This window comes from Ovis aries, chromosome 1 (genome assembly GCF_016772045.2).
Source record: "Ovis aries strain OAR_USU_Benz2616 breed Rambouillet chromosome 1, ARS-UI_Ramb_v3.0, whole genome shotgun sequence".
Classification (NCBI taxonomy): domain Eukaryota; kingdom Metazoa; phylum Chordata; class Mammalia; order Artiodactyla; family Bovidae; genus Ovis; species Ovis aries.
Genome location: NC_056054.1, coordinates 177,860,901 through 177,880,976, shown reverse-complemented (window position 1 = coordinate 177,880,976; position 20,076 = coordinate 177,860,901). Strand labels below are relative to the sequence as shown.

Here is a 20,076-nt window from a genome sequence, read left to right as displayed (position 1 = left end):
CATCTTTTCATGAATTTGTTCGCCATCTGTATATTTTCTTTGATGAAAATCTTTTCAAATATTTTGCCCATCTTATTTGATGTTTGTTCTATTCCTAGTGAGTCTTGAGAGTTCTTTGCAAGCTTTGGATAAAAATCTTTTTATCAGATGTATGTTTTGCTAATATTTTTCTACTGGTCTATGCCTTGATTTTTAAGCTTTTTTGTTTTAAAATCAAGTTCCCCTTCTGATGTTTCTAGGACTACTACAAAGTGGTTTAATAAGTTTAGATGTCTGAAGTGAAAAGCCCCTATGACCTGTTTACAATTGCAGACGGGGCTTCCCCATTCTTTCAAAACCCTCACTGACTAACGGCTTCTGGTTAAAAGCAATAACCGGGTTCGTTCAGCCTCTGACATTTTAGGAAGCTGTGCCTGTGTGCACTTCTGAATCTCCTCCCCCGGGGGGGTTCCTCCTCCCCTCCTCCCCTCCTCCCCTCCTCAGAGGATACACTCCCCTCAGCTCCCTCTGCCCTGGTGGCCAGAGCAACGCAGGCCGTCTCTAAGTCAGGAGCAGCCTGCTGAGGGGAGGGCGCCAAGAGGACTGAGAGGATGGGGAACTTGCTGCCAAGGGAAGACAGGTGAGTCCGGACTCCCTAAGGGGGAGCAGGAGAGATGGGTTGGGGCAACATGGCCAGAAAGAGAAAAAGAGGTTTGCTCTTTGGGAGAAGGCAACCAGGTAAGGGATTGACAAGAATGAAGTGCCTACTACATGCCAGGGATCATGTTCAGATCCTTATCAGTTGGCCTTCTTCCCAGAATCAAAGTAACCACTGGTGCAGGACAGCTGAAAGGCAGGACTTTATCAGGGAAGTTCTGTGCAGGCTACTCTAAGAAATGGAGCAACTTTCTGGGGCAGGAAGGGGATACTCTTTTGAGCTCTTAATGCCCCACAAACAGCATAAAACCACCACCACCCTGGTAGCTCAGCTGGTAAAGAATCTGCCTGCAATGAAGGAGACCTCAGCTTGGGTTAGGAAAACTCTCTGGAGAAGGGATAGCTACCCACTCCAGTATTCTTGGGCTTCTCTAGCGGTTCAAATGGTAAAGAATTTGCCTGCAGTGCCGGAGACCTGACCACCCACACCAGTATTCTTGGGCCTCCCTGGTGGTTCAGATGGTAAAGACTCTGCCTGCAATTCAGGACACCTGGATTTGATCTCTGGGCTGAAAAGATCTCCTGGAAAAGGGAACAGATACCCACTCCAGTATTCTTGCCTGGAGAATGTCATGGACAGAGGAGTCTGCCAGGCTACAGTCCATGGGGTTGCAGAGTCAGACACGACTGAGCGACTTTCACTTCTCTTCAGTTCAAAGCTTGAAACAGCAAGCTTTCTGATAGCATAAGACCTTGGCTGGTATACAATCCTTGCAATGGGTAAGCAGAGGACATTGAAATTGGTAGGGAACTTGGCTTAACATTTCTAAACCTTAGTTTCATTATTTTAAATGGAATTAGTAGCACAATACTTATTCGGAGGATTCTAGTGTGTGTGATGCTAGCACGGTACCTGGTACTTCAACTCAGTTTAGTTCAGTCGCTCAGTCGTGTACAACTTTTTGTGACCCCGTGGACTGCAGTATGCCAAGTTTCTCTGTCCATCACCAACTCCCAGAGCTTGCTCAAACTCATGGTACATAGTCAGGTTCAGTAATTAAGAGATACTAGTTAGTTTGACCATCACTTTCATTAACAGCAGTCACTGTAAAAATGGCTTCCTTGGTGGCTCAGATGGTAAAATTGTCTGCTTGCAATGCTGGAGACCCGAGTTCGGTCCCTGGGTTGGGAAGATCCCTTGGAAAAGGAAACAGCAACCTACTCCAGTACTCTTGCCTGGAAAATTCCATGGATGGAGGAACTTTGTAGGCTACAGTCCATGGGGTCGCAAAGAGTTGGACATTACTGAGCGACTTCGCTTTCTTTTTCTTTTACTGTAAAAATTAGTATCACTCTAAACAGAAGTCCCTCCAGTACAAAGTGAGATGGTGATAATCAGTTAGCTGGGGAGGTGGAAGGTAGTCTTTACAGGATTATGTTCGGTGTCCCAGAGCTCAGTTCATGCTACTGAGATCTTGAACATCGGATCCAAAAAGCTACCTGACAAAAGGAGTCTTAGCAAAGCCATGGAATGTTTTCTGGCCCTGCATGAGGGTCAGTGTTGTCTAGGACTTCTTTCCAGATACTCCCAACCCTTTGTCAATCTGAAACTCTCGCCTTCTTCTATCAGATTATAAATCCCTATTTTTATGTCTAGATGTGAGGTCCTTAAAAGTAGAGACTGTTTCTTATTCATCTTTGAATCTGTGTTTTCTAACATTGTTTCTGACATAGAATAGGCACTCAAAAATGCTGAATGAATGCTTGGAAACCTAAATAAATGTCTTAAAAAGAAAAACAAAACAAAATACAGATATGATGGACAGAAAGTTAAGATTGATGTTACATCTGTAATTTCGTTTTTTAGAACTTTGATAAGAGGGTGAAGGATGACCTTAATACATGTTTGTTGTAAAAGAAATTGGAGAATAAATAAAATATAAACAAAAAAGTAAACTGGAAAATCACAGAACTGCTTATACCATTAGAAGTGTTATCTTTATTTTACTGTATTTGTCAGAGATTTGTATTTCTTCATCTATGAAGGGCTAATACACCTTTTGCCAATTTTTGTTTTGGATTTTGGTCGACTTTCTTTTACTGATTGTAAAAGATATTTTTACTTGAAGAAATTAGCACTTTTTCATAAATATTACAAAAAAGTTATTTTTCCAGTCCATGTGTCTTGTGTCATACAGAATTTTTGCTATTCTTATATATTTAAACATAACTGCATTAAATCTAGAAAGTGTCGGGAGCCTGTGTGAGGAATCCTGCCTGTAACAAAGGTCACGAGGAAGGAAGCCCGACAAAATGCAAAGGCGTGATCCGGCTTCAAGGGTTCCCCCTGGGTTTTCCTGAACATCTACCCCCAAAAACCAGAGTCTGCCTGCTCTATTGTACTCTGCTTTTCACTCTTCTGACATTCTCTGGAAAAAAGTTAATTCAGGGCTTCAGTCTCCTACATATGAAAGGAATGTTTCAGCTCAGACCCCTCTGATGGCTCTCTAACTTGCCTGACAGGTTCCCCTGGACTTTTTACCACTTGTGAATTGCTTACAGCCCCCCAACCACGAGAGGCACAAAGCTTAAAGCATCTTAAAGATACAGAGCCTTTTCTAAAGAGCTAAAAATTATATTGGTGACGGGTTTTCACTGTTGACTCAATGACTGCTGCCAAGCCTCCATATTCTTTATCTTTTAGGTACCTTGGAGGATATTAATCAATGTAATCAGGATGCAGAAATAGGAATATAGTAGTTTTGATGTTAGCAACATTAGACTTTTAATTACTTTTCTCTTTGTTATAAATCACTGTACTCCTTTTACTTGTTATAAATTGTTGTATCCTTGCTATGTAAGAATGTAACTTTATTTAGTGCTTTCTGAGAGTGGCACCAGATTTTGGAAAGAACAACATTCTAAGACAAATAAGTCTTCTGGTTGACAAACCCTTATCAGAAAAGGGCAGTAAAATGTTAATTGGCCTTCTGGCTGGAAGATGATGTAAATCACCTAAGACTTGTGTATACAACTAAGTATGCAGAGAAAAAGCCTGGTCTCGATAAGAGTCAGGGCTGCTGACACTGCATAATTTTGTATTATCCATTGATCTCAATGTACAATCAAAAAGTATAAAAAGCCTTCTGAACAATAAAGGATGGACCAGTTTCTCAGACTAATCTCTCGAACTAGTTTCTTGGAAATCTGGTTTCTCCCATGTCTCTCTCTCTCTCTCTCTTTCTCCCTCTCCCTCCCTCTCCTTCTCTGGCTGAATTTCCATCTGGAGCGGGGAGGCTTGCCACATCTACTAACTTGCCCCAGCTTTTAAGTCCTGTGAGAGAGGGAGCCCAAGGCGGGGCACCCTCTGCTATTCAAACGAGCGCCGGTGGCCTAACATAGATGGTGCAAACTTCTTGTCCTGAAGTTTTATTGGCTTTCCCTGTAAACCAAGTTATTCAGCCTCTTTTCTCCACTAAATTTTCCTACTATACTATTTCTTCTTAATTTCTTTTATATTTCTAAATAAATAAGTTTTTCCTCGCCTACTCCGTCTCCCCTTCGAATTCCCTGGATCCACCAGGGCTGGACTCCGGCAAGAAAGCTTTTTGCTTTCTACCAATTTATGCTTAAAATTATTTCCTCATCCCAGGATAAGACAGATCCACAGTATCATTTTCATGGTTTTATTGCCTTACATTTTAGCATCATACACTTATTATATGATGTCAGATAGAAATACATATTTTTCCGCATAATTACTCAGTTGGCCCAAAATCTTCATTTCTATACTGATTGAAAATATCTTCCTTAATATAGTCAAAAGTCTTATATTTACTTGGATCTGATTTTCAACTTCACCCTTACCACCTGGTTGTCATCCAATCAGCACACTCCACTTTTTCTCTCGAGATCAAGACTGTTACAAAAATTCCCCCTCATCAGGCAGAATGGCACCAATTCCCTTCATGAAAGGAGCTGAGTCTCAGAGGACGATTCTGCTAGAAGCGAACTCAGTTTTCCCACTTACTCTCACTTGTCTCCTCAGACAAGTTGCATAAGCTTTTTCATTTCAGTTTCTTCATGCACAAGACATAGACTCATAATATGTCTACCTCATGGATTTATTCTGGGATTAAATGAATTATAACATAGAAAATGTATATGTTACTTATACTTAATAAGTAGTATGCATAGTAAGTAATGTATATATAAAAACAAGTAGTATTTATAGTTTATGTGCCTATATATATAGTAAAGTGAAAGTGAAGTCGCTCAGTCGTGTCCGACTCTTTGTGACCCCATGGACTATAGCCTACCAGGCTCCTCTGTTCATGGGATTTTCCAGGCAATAGTACTGGAGTGGATTGCCATTTCCTTCTCTAGGGGATCTTCCCGACCCAGGGATCGAACCCGGGTCTCCCACACTGTAGACAGACGCTTAACCACCTGAGCCATCAGGGAAGTCTATATATATATATATATATATATATAGTAAGCACATAGTAAATTGTGTTTAACATCTAGTTTCTTTTTCTCTATACCCCACACTTCCCACAAATCAAAGGACAGTTACACAGAAACCCAACCCAAACCTTGAGTCAATTTCTTTTCTTTATTTCATTTTTTCCTTCCCATTTATCGTGTGCTCTCTGCCTTGGTACTTTCTACGAAAACTGCAGTGTACGTGAGGCCTGGGTCCTTCTCAGTTCCTGAGTGCAGTCCCTGAAACTGAGCTGAGCAGACAGGCCTCATAAGGATGCCTGGATGTTTGGGAACAAACGATTGGGGCCTGGTTGTGTACAGCAGTTATTGGAGAAAACTGGGGAGGGGGGGCTGTTGCAGTGGCAATGGAGAGGAGGTCGAGTCAAGGACAGATTGGGGGTTGTGCTTTAGAAGGGCATATTAACAAATGGAAGAGCAACAAGAGAAAGCCGAGGCAATGCTGGGGCTTCACCCACAAATAGCAGAAGTGAGGAAAGCTGGAAAAATTATCAAGTGAGGTGGGAAGCCTGGAGAGCAAAGACAACTCATTCTTGATATGCTGAGTTTTAGGTGGCAGCAGAACACTCAAGAGACACCCTGGAATCTGAGAAGTCAAAGCCCCAGACTGAGAATATCCAGGTGAGACCAAATCCAACAGCAATTCTCCCAGGCTTTACCTGTGAGGAATGAAGTCTGTTAGGTCCTGGGCTGCACACACCCCAGAATGGAAGACCTTGCTTCAACCCAACAGCAGTTGTAACAATAGCAAATGCAAAGACACAACAAAAGACAAAAACACTCTGAGCCTCTGGACAGGAGATGTGCCATTTTGCTGGGAACCGAGTCCAGCCCATAGGACCGGAAAGAAGACCCATATTTCCTGTTGTCTCTTTATCTGTTAATCTCATGTCCCTTTCTTCTCCAGCCCCATTCTGGCCATTTCACTTTAAGCTCCGAGTTTCTATTTCTGAGGTAACCACATTCCCCACATGGCTACAAGTGTTGAAAGTTTTGTGGAGAGAGACACTTGTGATTACCGTGATGCTCTTAAATGCAGTCTTCCTCATCAGTCCCTTCTGATCAGGCCTTTTTTCCCCCTTAATTTTATTTATTTGGCTTCATCAAGTCTTAGTTGCGGTATGCAAGCTGTTAGTTGTGGCATGTGGGATCTGGTTCCCTGATCAAAGATTGAACCCGGGCCCCCTGTGTTGGGGTCACAGAGTCTTAGCCACTGGACCTCTAGGGAAGTCCCCTGACCAGGACTTTTGAGTGTCAAGGAATCACTAAAATATGAAATGAGTGTCCCTGAATCCAAGAATCCCAAAGTGTGGTAGAACCAGTTGTTCAGTGGCTTGAAGAGTTATCTGTACTTTTCCCATGGTTTCAGGAGAAGCTTTTGAAAAAGCCACTGCACAGTCAAAGCCTACATAGGCACCCTCCCCCACAAAAGGATGTTTTTCTTCAGTACAAACAAAGGCTCATATATTTGGTGTGTATCACTGGACATATGCTAAAATAATCAGTCCAAATGATGAAACAGACAAGTAGGGCCATGGGCATTATAAGGAGGGGGAGACTGGGCAGACTTCAGGGGCTAGGGAAGCTTTGTGTCCTGGAATTGCTAGCATGTAGCCCACGTTGTAGGACTTCCCACATGGGTCATTTGGTAGAGAATTCGCCTGCAATGCAGGAGAACCAGGTTTGATCCCTGGCTTGGGAAGATCCCCTGGAGAAGGAAATAGCAACCCACATAGTATTCTTGCCTGGGGAATTCCACGGACAGAGGAGCCTGGCAGGCTATAGTCCATAGAGTCGGACATGACTTAGTGACTAAACCACCACAAGCCCACGTTGTGGAGATTCATCTGGTTTCCGAGGAGGTTGTCTAAATCTACCCTAGACCAAAACTCCAAACTGAAATGCAAAAATACATTGCAGAAAAGTTGACTAGGGGAAGTAACCAGTTTAAAAATATCTTTTGTCCATAATTAATTTTATTTGACCCTTACACTTAGTGCAATATATTTTTGCCTTCTAGGCAGGAATACTGAAGTGAGTTGTCATTTCCTTCACCAGGGGATCTTCCCAATCCAGGGACTGAACCCCAGTCACCTGCACTTTACCACTGAGCCACAGGGAAGCCCTTACATAGCTGCCTTGGGGTCAGTAAGGCAGATCTGGTGATCTGAACCAGTTAGAGTTGCTCTGTTCTTAGCTACTCCTTCATTTATCAGATACTTACTGAAAATATATTTACTATGTGCCAGACACTGTAGCATATGCTGGTAATCTGTACCATGATGAACAGACAAATATGGTCCTGGCCTTGTGACACTCACGTTCTAGTGTAGGATATAGACCAATGAGAAGACAAATATTGATACAGTAGTTCAGTCACTCAGTCATGTCCGACTCTTTGCGACCCCATGGACTGCAGCATGCCACACTTCCCTGTCCATCACCAACTCCCGGAGCTTGCTCACACTAATGTCCATCAAGTCAGTGAGGCCATCCAGCCATCTCATCCTCTATCGTCCCCTTCTCATCCTGCCTTCAATCTTTTCCAGCATCAGGGTCTTTTCCAGTGAGTCAGTTCTTCACATCAGGTGGCCAAAGTTTTGCAGTTTCAGCTTCAGCATCAGTCCTTCCAATGAATATTCAGGGCTGATGTCCTTTAGAAGGGACTGGTTGGATCTCCTTGCAGTCCAAGGGATTCTCAAGAGTCTTCTCCAACACCGCAGTTCAAAAGCATCAATTCTTCAGTGCTCAGCTTTCTTTAAAGTTCAGCTCTCACATCCAAACATGACTGCTGGAAAAACCATAGCTTTGACTAGATGGACCTTTGTCAGCAAAGTAATGTCTCTGCTTTTTAATATGCTATTTAGGCTGGTCATAGCTTTCTTCCAAGCAGCAAACATGTTTTAATTTCATGGCTGCAGGTACCATCTGCAGTGATTTTGGAGCCTAAGAAAATAAATTCTCAAAATTAATAAATATATTAAATATTAATATAAATTAATATTAAATTAATTTAAATAGGAGTATAAATAGGAGAAGTTCAGAGTTGAGCAGGATCCTATGCAAATATTGCCTAATCTATGCCTAGAAGAAATTTCTAAAATGTCCACACACTTTTACTTAGACTTCCTGGGGACAACTGTGTGCCCCTCCTCACAAGAGGCCACATAAATTACTGGAACTGGGGATGTGCAAGCCTTTGCTAGGAACACACCAGTAAGTTCCTTCTCTGATTAAGAGTTGATAAGGGCACATTTCCAAAGGTCCAGTTAGTGTCATGTGAGGATGAAGGCATGATAGATGTGTCCAAGTCACCTAGAATGAAGTCTCTTGGGGAGGGAAAAAAGTTCTTCCACAGAAATGACAGAGGGAAGGGAGTCACTGTAACAAAGTTGCAGAAACTAAATTTGTGACATGGATCATTTCTTGGGTATTTTAGATGCTCGGACTGCCGCATCGCTGAAGCGTGTTTCTGCCTTCCGTGGTGAGTGGAGAACTCTTCAGGGGTTATTTTTCTGTAAGTGTGGTTTCAGTGTGGTGTTTGCTGTAAGTTACCTGTGAATTTCCCACTGTCTGTGGCCACCGTGGAAGCAGGCACTGACATCTGAGGGTCAGTCAGAGAAAACCACACTTCAAGTTTGGTGAGAAACAGGAACAATAGTCATATGGGTGGTTACACACCCTTCAAATGGGAAAGCCTCCGAAGCAAGGATGAAACTGGCTACAGAGGTAAAGAAAGGCCCCTTAATCACACTGCACATCCCAGCCAGCTCCTGGGACAGAGGCACAGAGAAGGCATAGCCAGAATGATGTATAATTCATTGTCCAAACCAGGAAACTTCTGCAAATGAAAAGGAGGCTAAAAATAGTTAAGGGTCACTAAGTGATTGATAATGACATAACTAAACTGTCTGTGCAAACCAGGACATATGGTCATTCTGCTTAGAGCAGATGTTGCCCTGTCCCCTGAGATGATAACTGGCTGCCATGATATTTACACTGTGTTTTTCCGAGGGCTCGTATGGGAGGTGTTGGCTTGCTGGCTTGATTGTTTGTTTAGATATCACAGATTGAGACTGAGGTTGAGATTGTATATAACAATGGCTCCTTAATATAACAGAAATTGACATTTTGTCAGGAAAGAAAACTCCAAAAACCTACATCATCACCATAGTTCTCTACTTATAAGTCAATTCCATACCAGCCTCAGAAAAGGGAGAAGGGAGGTGAAAGAGGGAGAGAGAGAAACCCAAAGGAGTAGATTTCTACTCAGTCTTATTTCCAGTTTTCCCTTTTTCCTATCCTGTTTTTTCTCTGGCTGAAGGAGGTGTTATAAAAGCATTATAACTTGAACAAATGAATTAAACATGAGCTTTTATAGTTGAGTATAACTCCCTTTGAGAGTTTCTGAATAATAAAACAACCAATTTACTTTCTTTTTCTTTTACAGGAAGAAAATACACCTTTTTGAAGAAAGTCAAGACTCCCGAAAGCAAAGTAAGTCATTGCTTTCACATCATTTTTACTTCTGACAGACTTAGCTTTTCTTCTTCCCTCCACTCCCAAAGCACCTTGGGCATACATCAGGTATAATACGTACACATTTGCTGCCATTTGTCCAATTGCATGTCTCTCTCTCCGCTGAACCAGGAGCTCACTGAGGGAAGAATTGACTTATTGATCTCCATAGCCTTCCGATATCTCCCGAGGTCTGCTGGCTGAAGGAGTTAAGTGGGAACAATAAAAGCCAAAGGTGGAGGCACAAGTCACCTGTAAGAAAATGCAAGGAGGCCAGCGCGGCACAGAGCACGCGCAGGAGGAGCAGGACCTTGGGATCATGTTTCTTGTTAGGATCTTTTCATCTTGAGAGTTACAGGAGGTGCTGAACGGCTTTAAACAAGGGCCAAGTATGATCACATTTGCATTAAAGACATCACCCAGTCTGCTCTTCAGAGAACAGATAACAGTAGAGGATGGCAAAAATGGATGCTGGAAGACCACCTAGGGGGCCAGTGGTGATCGAAGCAGGGTTGAAATGAAGGAAAGAAAAGCATTCAAAGGAGAGGGTGGTGAATGAATAGTGCCCCATCTAACTGGGAGATTGGGGACGGTGTGGGGGAGGGGGGGCCAAAGTACAGGCAGGAGGAAGGACAAGGCCACAGTGTTTTTAAGGAAGAAAAGGAAACGAGTTTTGCTTTTGCCTTCCTGGGTTTAAAGAGGAGAGCATGGTTCATTCACCTTGAATTTTAAAAACGAGCCCTGTAGGTGTGTAAAAAAAATAGTACAGCCCTCTCACCTCTTGCCACTTCACCCAGGGGAGCTGCGGGTGTCAGGAAACCCCAGTCACAATCAAAGCAAAACAGAAATAGGAATAGACCTCTAATGGTATAAATAAGACCTCTAATGCCAAAACTCACAGACACTTTTTTTAAAATTCTTTTGAAGCTGTTGACTTACAACATTGCATTTGTTCCAGGTACATTTATTTTTACACATCAAGATGATCTAGTTACTCTCTGTCTGTCACCATACAGAATTATTAGTGTTATAGTTCTACTCACAGCATTCCCTATACTGCACAGCATGTCCTCATGCCTTATTTATACTTGGATGTTTGTACCTTTTAAGCTCTGTTACCTACTAGCTCGTACCCCCACCCCCTTCCCTCTGGTAACCACCAGTTTTTTCTCTGTATCTATGACTCTGTTTCTGTTTTGTGGTGCTTGTTCATTTGTTTTTATTTCTAGATCTACATATGAATGAAATCAGATGATATTTTTCTCTCCTTGACTTCACTCAGCATAATGCCATCTAGATTCATCCATATTGTTGCAAATGGCAAAATTCCATTCTTTTTATGGCTGAGTAATATTTCCTTCCACAGTTTATTGTGATCCACACAGTCAAAGGCTTTGGCATAGTCAATCAAGGAGAAATAGATGTTTTTCTGGAACTCTCTTGCTTTTTCCATGATCCAGCGGATGTTCGCAATTTGATCTCTGGTTCCTCTGCCTTTTCTAAAACCAGCTTGAACATCTGGAAGTTCACGGTTCACATATTGTTGAAGCCTGGCTTGGAGAATTTTGAGCATTACTTTAATACCGTGTGAGATGAGTACAATTGTGCAGTAGTTTGAGCATTCTTTGGCATTGCCTTTCTTTGGAATTGGAATGAAAACTGACCTTTTCCAGTCCTGTGGACACTGCTGAGTTTTCCAAATTTGCTGGCATATTGAGTGCAGCACTTTCACAGCATCATCTTTCAGGATTTGAAAGAGCTCAACTGGAATTCTATCACCTCCACTAGCTTTGTTCGTAGTGATGCTTCACTTGACTTCACATTCCAGGATGTCTGGCTCTAGATGAGTGATCACACCATTGTGATTATCTGGGTCGTGAAGATCTTTTTTGTAGAGTTCTTCTGTGTATTCTTGCCACCTCTTCTTAGTATCTTCTGCTTCTGTTAGGTTCATACCATTTCTGTCCTTTATTGAGCCCATCTTTGCATGAAATGTTCCCTTGGTATCTCTGATTTTCTTGTAGAGATCTCTAGTCTTTCCCATTCCGTTGTTTTCCTCTATTTCTTTGCATTGATCACTGAGAAAGGCTTTCTTATCTCTCCTTGCTATTCTTTGGAACTCTGCATTCAGATACTTATATCTTTCCTTTTCTCCTTTGCTTTTCGCTTCTCTTCTTTTCACAGCTATTTGTAAGGCCTCCTCAGACAGCCATTTTGCTTTTTTGCATTTCTTTTCCTTGGGGATGGTCTTGATCCCTGTCTCCTGTGTGGATCACGATAAACTGTGGAAAATTCTGAAAGAGATTTCAGACCACCTGACCTGCCTCTTGAGAAACCTATATGCAAGTCAGGAAGCAACAGTTAGAACTGGACATGGAACAACAGACTGGTTCCAAACAGGAAAAGAAGTACATCAAGGCTGTATATTGTCACCCTGCTTATTTAACTTATATGCAGAGTACATCATGAGAAACGCTAGGCTGGAAGCACAAGCTGGAATCAAGATTGCCGGGAGAAATATTAATAACCTCAAATATGCAGATAACATGACCCTTGTGGCAGAAAGTGAAGAGGAACTAAAAAGCGTCTTGATGAAAGTAAAAGAAGAGAGTGAAAAAGTTGGCTTAAAGCTCAACATTCAGAAAACGAAGATCATGGCATCTGGTCCCATCACTTCATGGGAAATAGATGGGGAAACAGTGGAAAGTGTCAGACTTTATTTGGGGGGAGATTTTTGCAGATGGTGATTGCAGCCATAAAATTAAAATGCTTACACCTTGGAAGGAAAGTTACTACCAACCTAGATAGTATATTGAAAAGCCGAGATATTACTTTGCCAACCAAGGTCCGTCTAGTCAAGGCTGTGGTTTTTCCAGTGGTCATGTATGGATGTGAGAATTGGACTGTGAAGAAAGCTGAGCACCGAAGAATTGATGCTTTTGAACTGTGGTGTTGGAGAAGACTCTTGAGAGTCCCTTGGACTGCAAGGAGATCCAACCAGTCCATTCTAAAGGAGATCAGTCCTGGGTGTTCTTTGGAAGGAATGATGATAAAGCTGAAACTCCAATACTTTGGCCACCTCATGTGAAGAGTTGACTCATTGGAAAAGACTCTGATGCTGGGAGGGATTGGGGGCAGGAGGAGAAGGGGACAACAGAGGATGAGATGGCTGGATGGCATCACCAACTCAATGGACATGAGTTTGAGTGAACTCCGGGAATTGGTGATGGACAGGGAGGCCTTGTGTGCTGTGATTCATGGGGTTGCAAAGAGTCGGACACAACTGAGCGGCTGGACTGAACTGAACTGAATATTTCCTTGCATATACATATACCACATCTTCATCCATTCAGCTATCGAGGAATACTTAGGTTGCTTCCCTATCTTGACTTTTGTAAATATTGCTGCAATGAACTCAGGTGCATATATCTTTTCAAATGTTTTCTTCATATCAGTACTCAGAAGAGGAATTTCTAGATAGTATGGCAGTTGCATATTTAATTTTTTGAGGAAACTCCGTATAAAGTGTCTGCCTACAATGCAGGAGACCCGGGTTCAATCCCTGGGTCAGGAAGATCTCCTGGAGAAGGAAGTGGCACCCCACTCCAGTATTCTTGCCTGGAAAATCCCATGGACAGAGGAGCCTGGTAGGCTATACAGTCCATGGGGTCGCGAAGAGTTGGGCACGACTGAGCGACTTCACTTCTTCACTTCATACTGTTTCCCATAGCCGCTGCAGCAGTTTACAATCCCACCAACAGTGCAGAAAGATTCCCATGTCTCCACATCCAAACAACAAGTGTTATTTGTTGTCTTTTTAATAGTAGCCAGAATGACAGTATCATATTAATCTTAGTACCATAATACTACTATATCAATAGCATGTTGGTACTGGTTTCAGTGCTAGGTACTGTCCAACTCTTGGGACCCCATGGACTGTAGCCTGCCAGGCTCCTCTGTCCATAGGACCTCCCAGGTAAGAATTCTGGAGTTGGTTGTCATTGCCTTCTCCAAGGGATCTTCGCAACCCAGGGATCAAACCCGCATCTCCTGCAATGCAGGTGGTCTCCTGCATGACAGAGGGATTCTTTACTACTGAGCCACTAGGAAACTAGCAGTAACATAGTATAGCAATATAGTCTAGTTTGAAATCACTGACCATGATACCGCCAGCTTTGTTTTTCTTCCTCAAGACTTGGCTATTCTGCACCTTTTGTGGTTTCATACAAACTTTAGGGTCATTTATTCTAGTTCTGTGAAAAACAGTATTAGTTCTTCTAATTCATGAGAACAGTATATCTTTCCATTTTTTATGTGTCATCTTTAATTTCTTTTATCCATATCTTATAGCTTTCAGAATACAAATCTTTTTCATCCTGGGTTAGATTTATTCCTAGGTATTTTATTCTTCTTGTTACAATTGTAACTAGGATTTTTTCTCAATTTTGGATAGTTTGCTATTAATGTATAGAAATGCAACAGATTTCTGTGTGCTAATTTTGTATCCTTGCAACTTAATGAATTTATCTATTAGTTCTAACAGTTTTTTGGTGGAATCTTTAGGGTATTCTATATATAATATTATATCATCTGCAAAGAGTGATAGTTTTTCTTTTTCCCCTTCTAATTTGCATGCCCTTTATCTGTTTTTCTTTTCTGGTTGCTGGGGCTAAACTTCCAGTACTATGTTGAATAAAAGTGGTGAGTGTTGGGGATACTTGTATTGTTTCTGATCTTAAGGGAAAAGACTTCAGCTTCTCATCACTGAGCATGACGTTAGCTCTGGGCTTGACATGTATGGCCATTATTATACTGACGTATGTTCCTTCTATATTCAGTTTACTGAGAGTTTTTTTATCATAAATGGATGTTAAATTTTGTCAGATGCTTTGTTTGTAACTGTTGAGGTGATCATATGACTTTTATCTTTCATTTTGTTCATGTGGTGTATCACACTGATTTGCGTATATTGAATTATCCTTGCATCCTTGGAATAAATTCCACTTGAGCATGGTATATGATCTTTTTAATGCATTACTAAATTTAGTTTCTTAATATTTTGTTGAGGATTTTTATATCTATATTCATCAGGGAAATTGGCCTATTTCTTTTTTCATGTGGTATCTTTGTCTGGTTTATGGATCAGGGTAATGCAGACCTTGTAAAATGCATGTGGAAACATTCCTTCATCTTCAATACTTTGGACTAGTTAGAGAAGGCTAGGTATTAACTCTTCTTTAAATGTTTGATAAAATTCACTTGTGAGGCCATCTGGTCATAGGCTTCTGTTTGTTGGGAGTTATTTTCTTTTATTACTGATTCAATTTCTTTACTATTAATTTGTCTGTTCATATTTTCTATTTCTTCCTGAACCAGTCTTGGAAGATTAGATGTTTCTAGGAATGTATCCATCTCTCCAGTTAGTTTTAAGCTGACAGTCCCTTAAGTTTGAATGCATTCTAAAAGCACTATATTTTTACCACTCCACACCTACGTTTATGTTTTTGTCATCATATTTTACATTTTTATTCTGTGTATCCCTAATCTCTTACTGTAGTTGATTTTACTACTTTGGTGTTTTAAGCTTTATACTAGCTTTTTAAGTTGCTGATACAATGGCTTTGCTATATATTTGCCTTTACCAATGAGATATTTTCTTTTGTATATCCTCTTAAGTTATAATCTTTTCTTCTCTGCTTAAAGAAGATCCTTTAATATTGCCTATAATGTCAATCTAGTGGTGATAAACTCCTTTACTTTTTGCTTGTCTGGGAAATTTTACCTTTCCTTCAATTCTGAATAATAACCTTGCTAGGTAGTTTTCTTGGGTTGTAAGGTTTTTCTTTTCAGCAGTTAAAATATATCATGCCACTCCCTTGGAAAGTTTCTGCTAAAAAACCAGCTGATAGTCTTATAGGAGCTCCCTTGATGTGACTTCCTGTTTTTTCTAGCTGCCTTAAAACTCTCTCTTTAACTTTGCCATTTTAATTATGATATGTCTTGGTTTGGATCAGTTTGGGTTCATCTTGTTGCTTCCTGCACCGGATGCCTGTTTCCCTCCCCAGATTAGGGAAGTTTTCAGCTATTATTTCTTTAAATATATTTTCTGCCTCTCTCACTCTTCTCCTTCAGGGATCCCTAAAATGTGAATGTTAGTATGCGTGTTTTTTTCAGAAGTTCCTTCAACAATCCTCATTTTTTAAAATAGGCACATCTATCTCCAGGGTAGTGATGTCATGAGGCTTCCAGTGAATGCTCTTGTTTGCCTATTGAGCTGGTGTATTTCCCTCTTTGCTGAGTGGCCAGAACCTACTGGTTTTAAGTACATTGACTTTTTAGCAATCGGCCTGCTTTTGTTTGTTTCTGTCACCAGTCTCAAAAATGGTTCGGTTTGAGAGTTTCCTTTTCTGTAGAACTATTTTTGAGCACCAGCTTCTACTCCGCCATCATCCCCTATCACCTATAGCAGAAATAGGCTTCCTCTGCCTTGTGGGTCTCTCTTAGGTCCTTGTCTGCCTCCTATGCTAGCCTATGAGCAACTTGAGGACAGGATCTGACTCTGATTCTTCTTTTTCTCCCTAATTCTTGGTACACAGTAGGCATGCCCTCGTGTCTCAGTTGGTAAAGAATCTGCCTACAATGCAGGAGACTACCTGCAATGCAGGAGACCCAGGTTCAATCCATGGGTTGGGAAGATCCCCTGGAGAAGGAAACTCCTATATTCTTGCCTGGGAAATGCCATGGACAGGGAAGCCTGGCAGGCTACAGTCTATAGGGTCACAAGAGTCAGACTCGACTGAGTGACTAATCACCACCACCAGGCACGCAATGAATTTTGGGTAAGGAAAGGAGTGAGAAAGGGAGGGACGTGTGATTTCCTGTCCAAGACCCACTGAATGTCTTTCCTTCCACTTAGCCTCTCAGCACAGCTTTGACTGTTTCTTGTTTAGATGACCCTGTTGCTCCCCGGGGATGTGTTGAAGATCAGGATAGCCCAAGAAGGGCTACCCTATCTCTACCTTGGTTTTCTGGTTGCTTATCTTTCAGTGTCCCTCTTCTACCCTCCCAGAAATCTCCCCATGACCTGAAATTCATTAAGTGTATTTTCTTTCTCCAGATGAAGAAACATCATCTGCTCCCATCCAGGTAATGCAAACATCTCTGAGACTTTTTCTGAGATGACAGTAGAAATGCAGGCACTTCAGTTAGCAGGAAAAGACCTCCAAGACCCCTTATGACCTTAATACTGAATCCTTTAGATGCCAGTGCTTATGAGTCCAGGGCATATGCAGAGTCTGGCAGCAGAAGCTATGGCCACTTCTGTTGCACAATTCATTGAAAGGAACTTGTATTTATTGAGCATTTAGTTTATGCCAGGCAGTTTATGCCAGTTTATGTGGGCTGAATGCTTCACATGCATCATCTCATGTAACTGTCACATGAGATGTGACAGTTACATGAGAGTGGTACTATTATTTTCCTACCCATTTTATGGAAGGGTTAAGTGATATTCCCTCAAAGCCAGACAGCTGACAAGATGGCAGGAGCATGGATCAAAAACAAGTCTTACTTCCAAGTCCACGCTCCTGCTCCTGTCCCTTGCTGTTTTGCTGCTTATCTCCTGAGATTTCACTGAAGGAGACCTTCTCTTGAGTGCATTCTCCTTTAATAATGCAAATATCTCTAGAGTGGGTGGTTAAATATCATAACCCAAGCATTTTAAGCTGTCTTTAGATTGTTCTCTTATACAAGGATGGATGCACTCACGGTCTTGAGACTTTGGGAATTGTATAGGGAGGTCACTCTGGGACATGGGGAAGAGAGGACATGCCTGAGTAAGCTGAATTCTCTGAGTAGCATGGGAAGTTTGGCAGCTTGGGCTAGTGGTTGGGGTGGGGCTGCCATTTAGGAAAAATAAACAAGAGGTGCAGGGGAAGTGGTCATGGAGGACAGACTTTGCCCGAGGCTGAGCCTGTGTTGAGATGAAGTAGAAGGAGAATGACAAGAGGCCAAGTCTTAATGCTGGCTCTCCTTTACCCAGCAAGACAATGGTGACCACGGCTCCTCGGAGGATCTGTGCTACACCCTCATCAATCACAGCGTCCTCGGGAAAAGGCCGTCGGGAATCTCTGCTGAGGAATCTTATGAGAACGTTTCCCTCAAGGCTGAGAGGCCCAGAGCATCACTGGGAGGAACCGAGACTGAGTACTCACTCCTTCGTGTGCCCTCCACCCCTAAGCACCCACCCTCCCCAGAGGACGAGTATGAACTTCTCATGCCCGACAAAATCTTCCCTCACTCCCTGAAACAGCCACATCCACTTGTGCCCCCTTCTCAGGCTCAGTTTTCTCATTTCTAATGAAGCGACTGGACCAGCACTTAACTTGTGCTGTTTCTCAGTCACTCGGTTGTGTTCGACTCTTGGCGACTCCATGGACTGAGGCATGCCAGGATTCCCTGTTCCTCACCGTGTCCCAGAGCTTGCCCAGACTCTTGTCCACTGAGTCAGTGATGCCATCCAACCATCTCATCCTCTGTCGTCCCCTTCTCCTCCTGCCTTCAATCTTCCCCAGCATCAGGGTCTGTTCTAATGAGTCAGGATCTTTGTATCAGGTGGCCAAAGTATTGGAGCTTCAGCCTCAGAATCAGTCCCTCCAATGAATATTCAGGATTGATTTCCTGTAGGATTGACTGATTTGATCTCCTTGCAGTCCAAGGGACTCCCAAGAGTCTTCTCCAACACAATTCAAAGGCATCAGTTCCTCGGCACTCAGCCTTCTTTATAGTCCAACTCTTACATCCACGCATGACTACTGGAAAAACCATAGCTTTGACTATATGGATCTTTGTTGGCAAAGTAATGTCTCTGCTTTTTAATATGCTGTCTAGGTTTGTCATAGCTTTTCTTCCAAGAAGCAAGTGTGTTTTAATTTCATGGCTCCAGTCACCCTCTGCAGTGATTTTGGAGCCCAAGAAAATAAAGTCTGTCACTGTTTCCAGCAATTAATACCAGCAAATAAACCCGTGAGTGGGGAACTTTGGTTGAAGCAGGTCTGGGGGGACAGAGCACTTTCAGCTTATCTCCCCCGCTCCCAACACACACATAGCAGGAGGTCCCTGTAGAAAGTGGTTTGCAAACCTCAAAGCCTCCTGAATCCTCCATGATGTCCAACATCCAAATATCACCCAACTATCCCGAATACTTACTCTTTGAGAAGGAAGTGACCATCTTTGGTTCTACGTGGCTTGGGATGTAGGCCATTCTACTCAGTAGTGGGAGGGACTTCCTGGTCCCTGGCTCCTTTGTTCAGCTTCTTCCTACAAAATGTCCATGTGATTGTGCTCTGAAGTCACAGGGGAGCTTCACTCATCAGATTAAGCGCCCCTAGGTTGCCCAAAGGGGCAACCTCATTCCACGTATGTTTGTGTACACAACTCCTCGCTCATAACCTTCCAAGTAGGTGCCTGTGGCATTCCTCTCACTCCATGCCTCGAAGCAGTGTCCTTTGCCGTGGGGGACGGGAAGGAGAGAGTGGAATGAATGGGAGAGTAATAATGACATATATACACTACCATGTGTAGAACAGACAGCTTGCGGGGCCCTGCTGCACAGTGCAGGGAGCTCAGCTTGATGCTCTGTGATGACCTAGAGGGTGGGATGGCAGGGGGGAGGAGGCTCAAGAGGGAAGGGATGTATGTATATATATAGCTGATTCACGCTGTCCAGCAGAAATGGATACAACATTGCAAAGCAATTGTACTCCAATAAAAATAAATGCATATTAAAAAAATAATAATAAGTAGTGTCCTTTGCAGAGTGTCTTTGACTCATTGACCCTGGTGCCTTGGTTGGTTAGGTTACATGGGTTAAATTGGTACATTCCAGGCCAGATTTTTATATATACTTTAATCCATATTTTTTAACATTGTATTTCTTGGTATAGGAAAAACCATAGCATCAGAGAAAGACAGACTAGCAAGTTCACTGGAGATCCTTTAATTCCACTATCTTTTTTGGCCCAGAAAGGATAAACTAGCTCACTGCAGCACTACGAGTGGCAGAGCTTTACCTGGAGCCTGATTTCCTGGCTTGCACTTTGGTGCTCTTCCAATATACTCCACAGAAGGGCTCTACTACATTGCATGTGTGTTATGTACTATGTCATGTATAAACTATGAATAAAGTGTCACACTGGAAAAAACCTCACACACACACACACCTTCTCTAATGAGCACGTCTCCCTCTGCCTCAATTATTTATTTCCCCTTCTTTCTTTTAGTGTTTCTAGAACTATGCCCAGCCCTTAAAACAGGGTCAGCATACTATGGCCCACAGGCCAAATCTGGCTAACTCACTATCTTGATAAATAAAAGCTTGGCAGCCCACAGCCTGCTCATTTATCCACGTGCTCGCTGTGG

The 20,076-nt window shown here is 42.3% G+C and overlaps 1 protein-coding gene across 2 annotated transcripts; it reads left to right on the top strand.

The window, feature by feature from the left end:
- The first annotated feature begins 521 nt into the window (after positions 1-521).
- Positions 522-19,465, top strand: GCSAM (germinal center associated signaling and motility). 2 transcript variants are annotated; one of them, XM_004002914.6, is made up of 6 exons: positions 522-619; positions 5,692-5,760; positions 8,579-8,623; positions 9,590-9,636; positions 16,775-16,803; positions 17,699-19,465. In XM_004002914.6, exons 1-6 carry the CDS (start codon positions 591-593, stop codon positions 18,014-18,016), a joined length of 537 nt encoding a protein of 178 aa, XP_004002963.1. In that variant the 5' UTR covers positions 522-590; the 3' UTR covers positions 18,017-19,465. The 2 variants fall into 2 exon arrangements, with proteins under 2 accessions (XP_004002963.1, XP_060260272.1); XM_060404289.1 differs by lacking the exon at positions 5,692-5,760.
- Positions 19,466-20,076: the final 611 nt, after the last annotated feature.

Coding starts and splice junctions, on each gene's coding strand:
- GCSAM (XM_004002914.6), top strand. CDS start 591: ATGGGGAACTTGCTGCCAAGGGAAGACAG. Junction 5,761..8,578: donor CCCAGACTGAGAATATCCAG/GTGAGACCAAAT, acceptor TGGGTATTTTAG/ATGCTCGGACTGCCGCATCG. Junction 9,637..16,774: donor TCAAGACTCCCGAAAGCAAA/GTAAGTCATTGC, acceptor TTCTTTCTCCAG/ATGAAGAAACATCATCTGCT.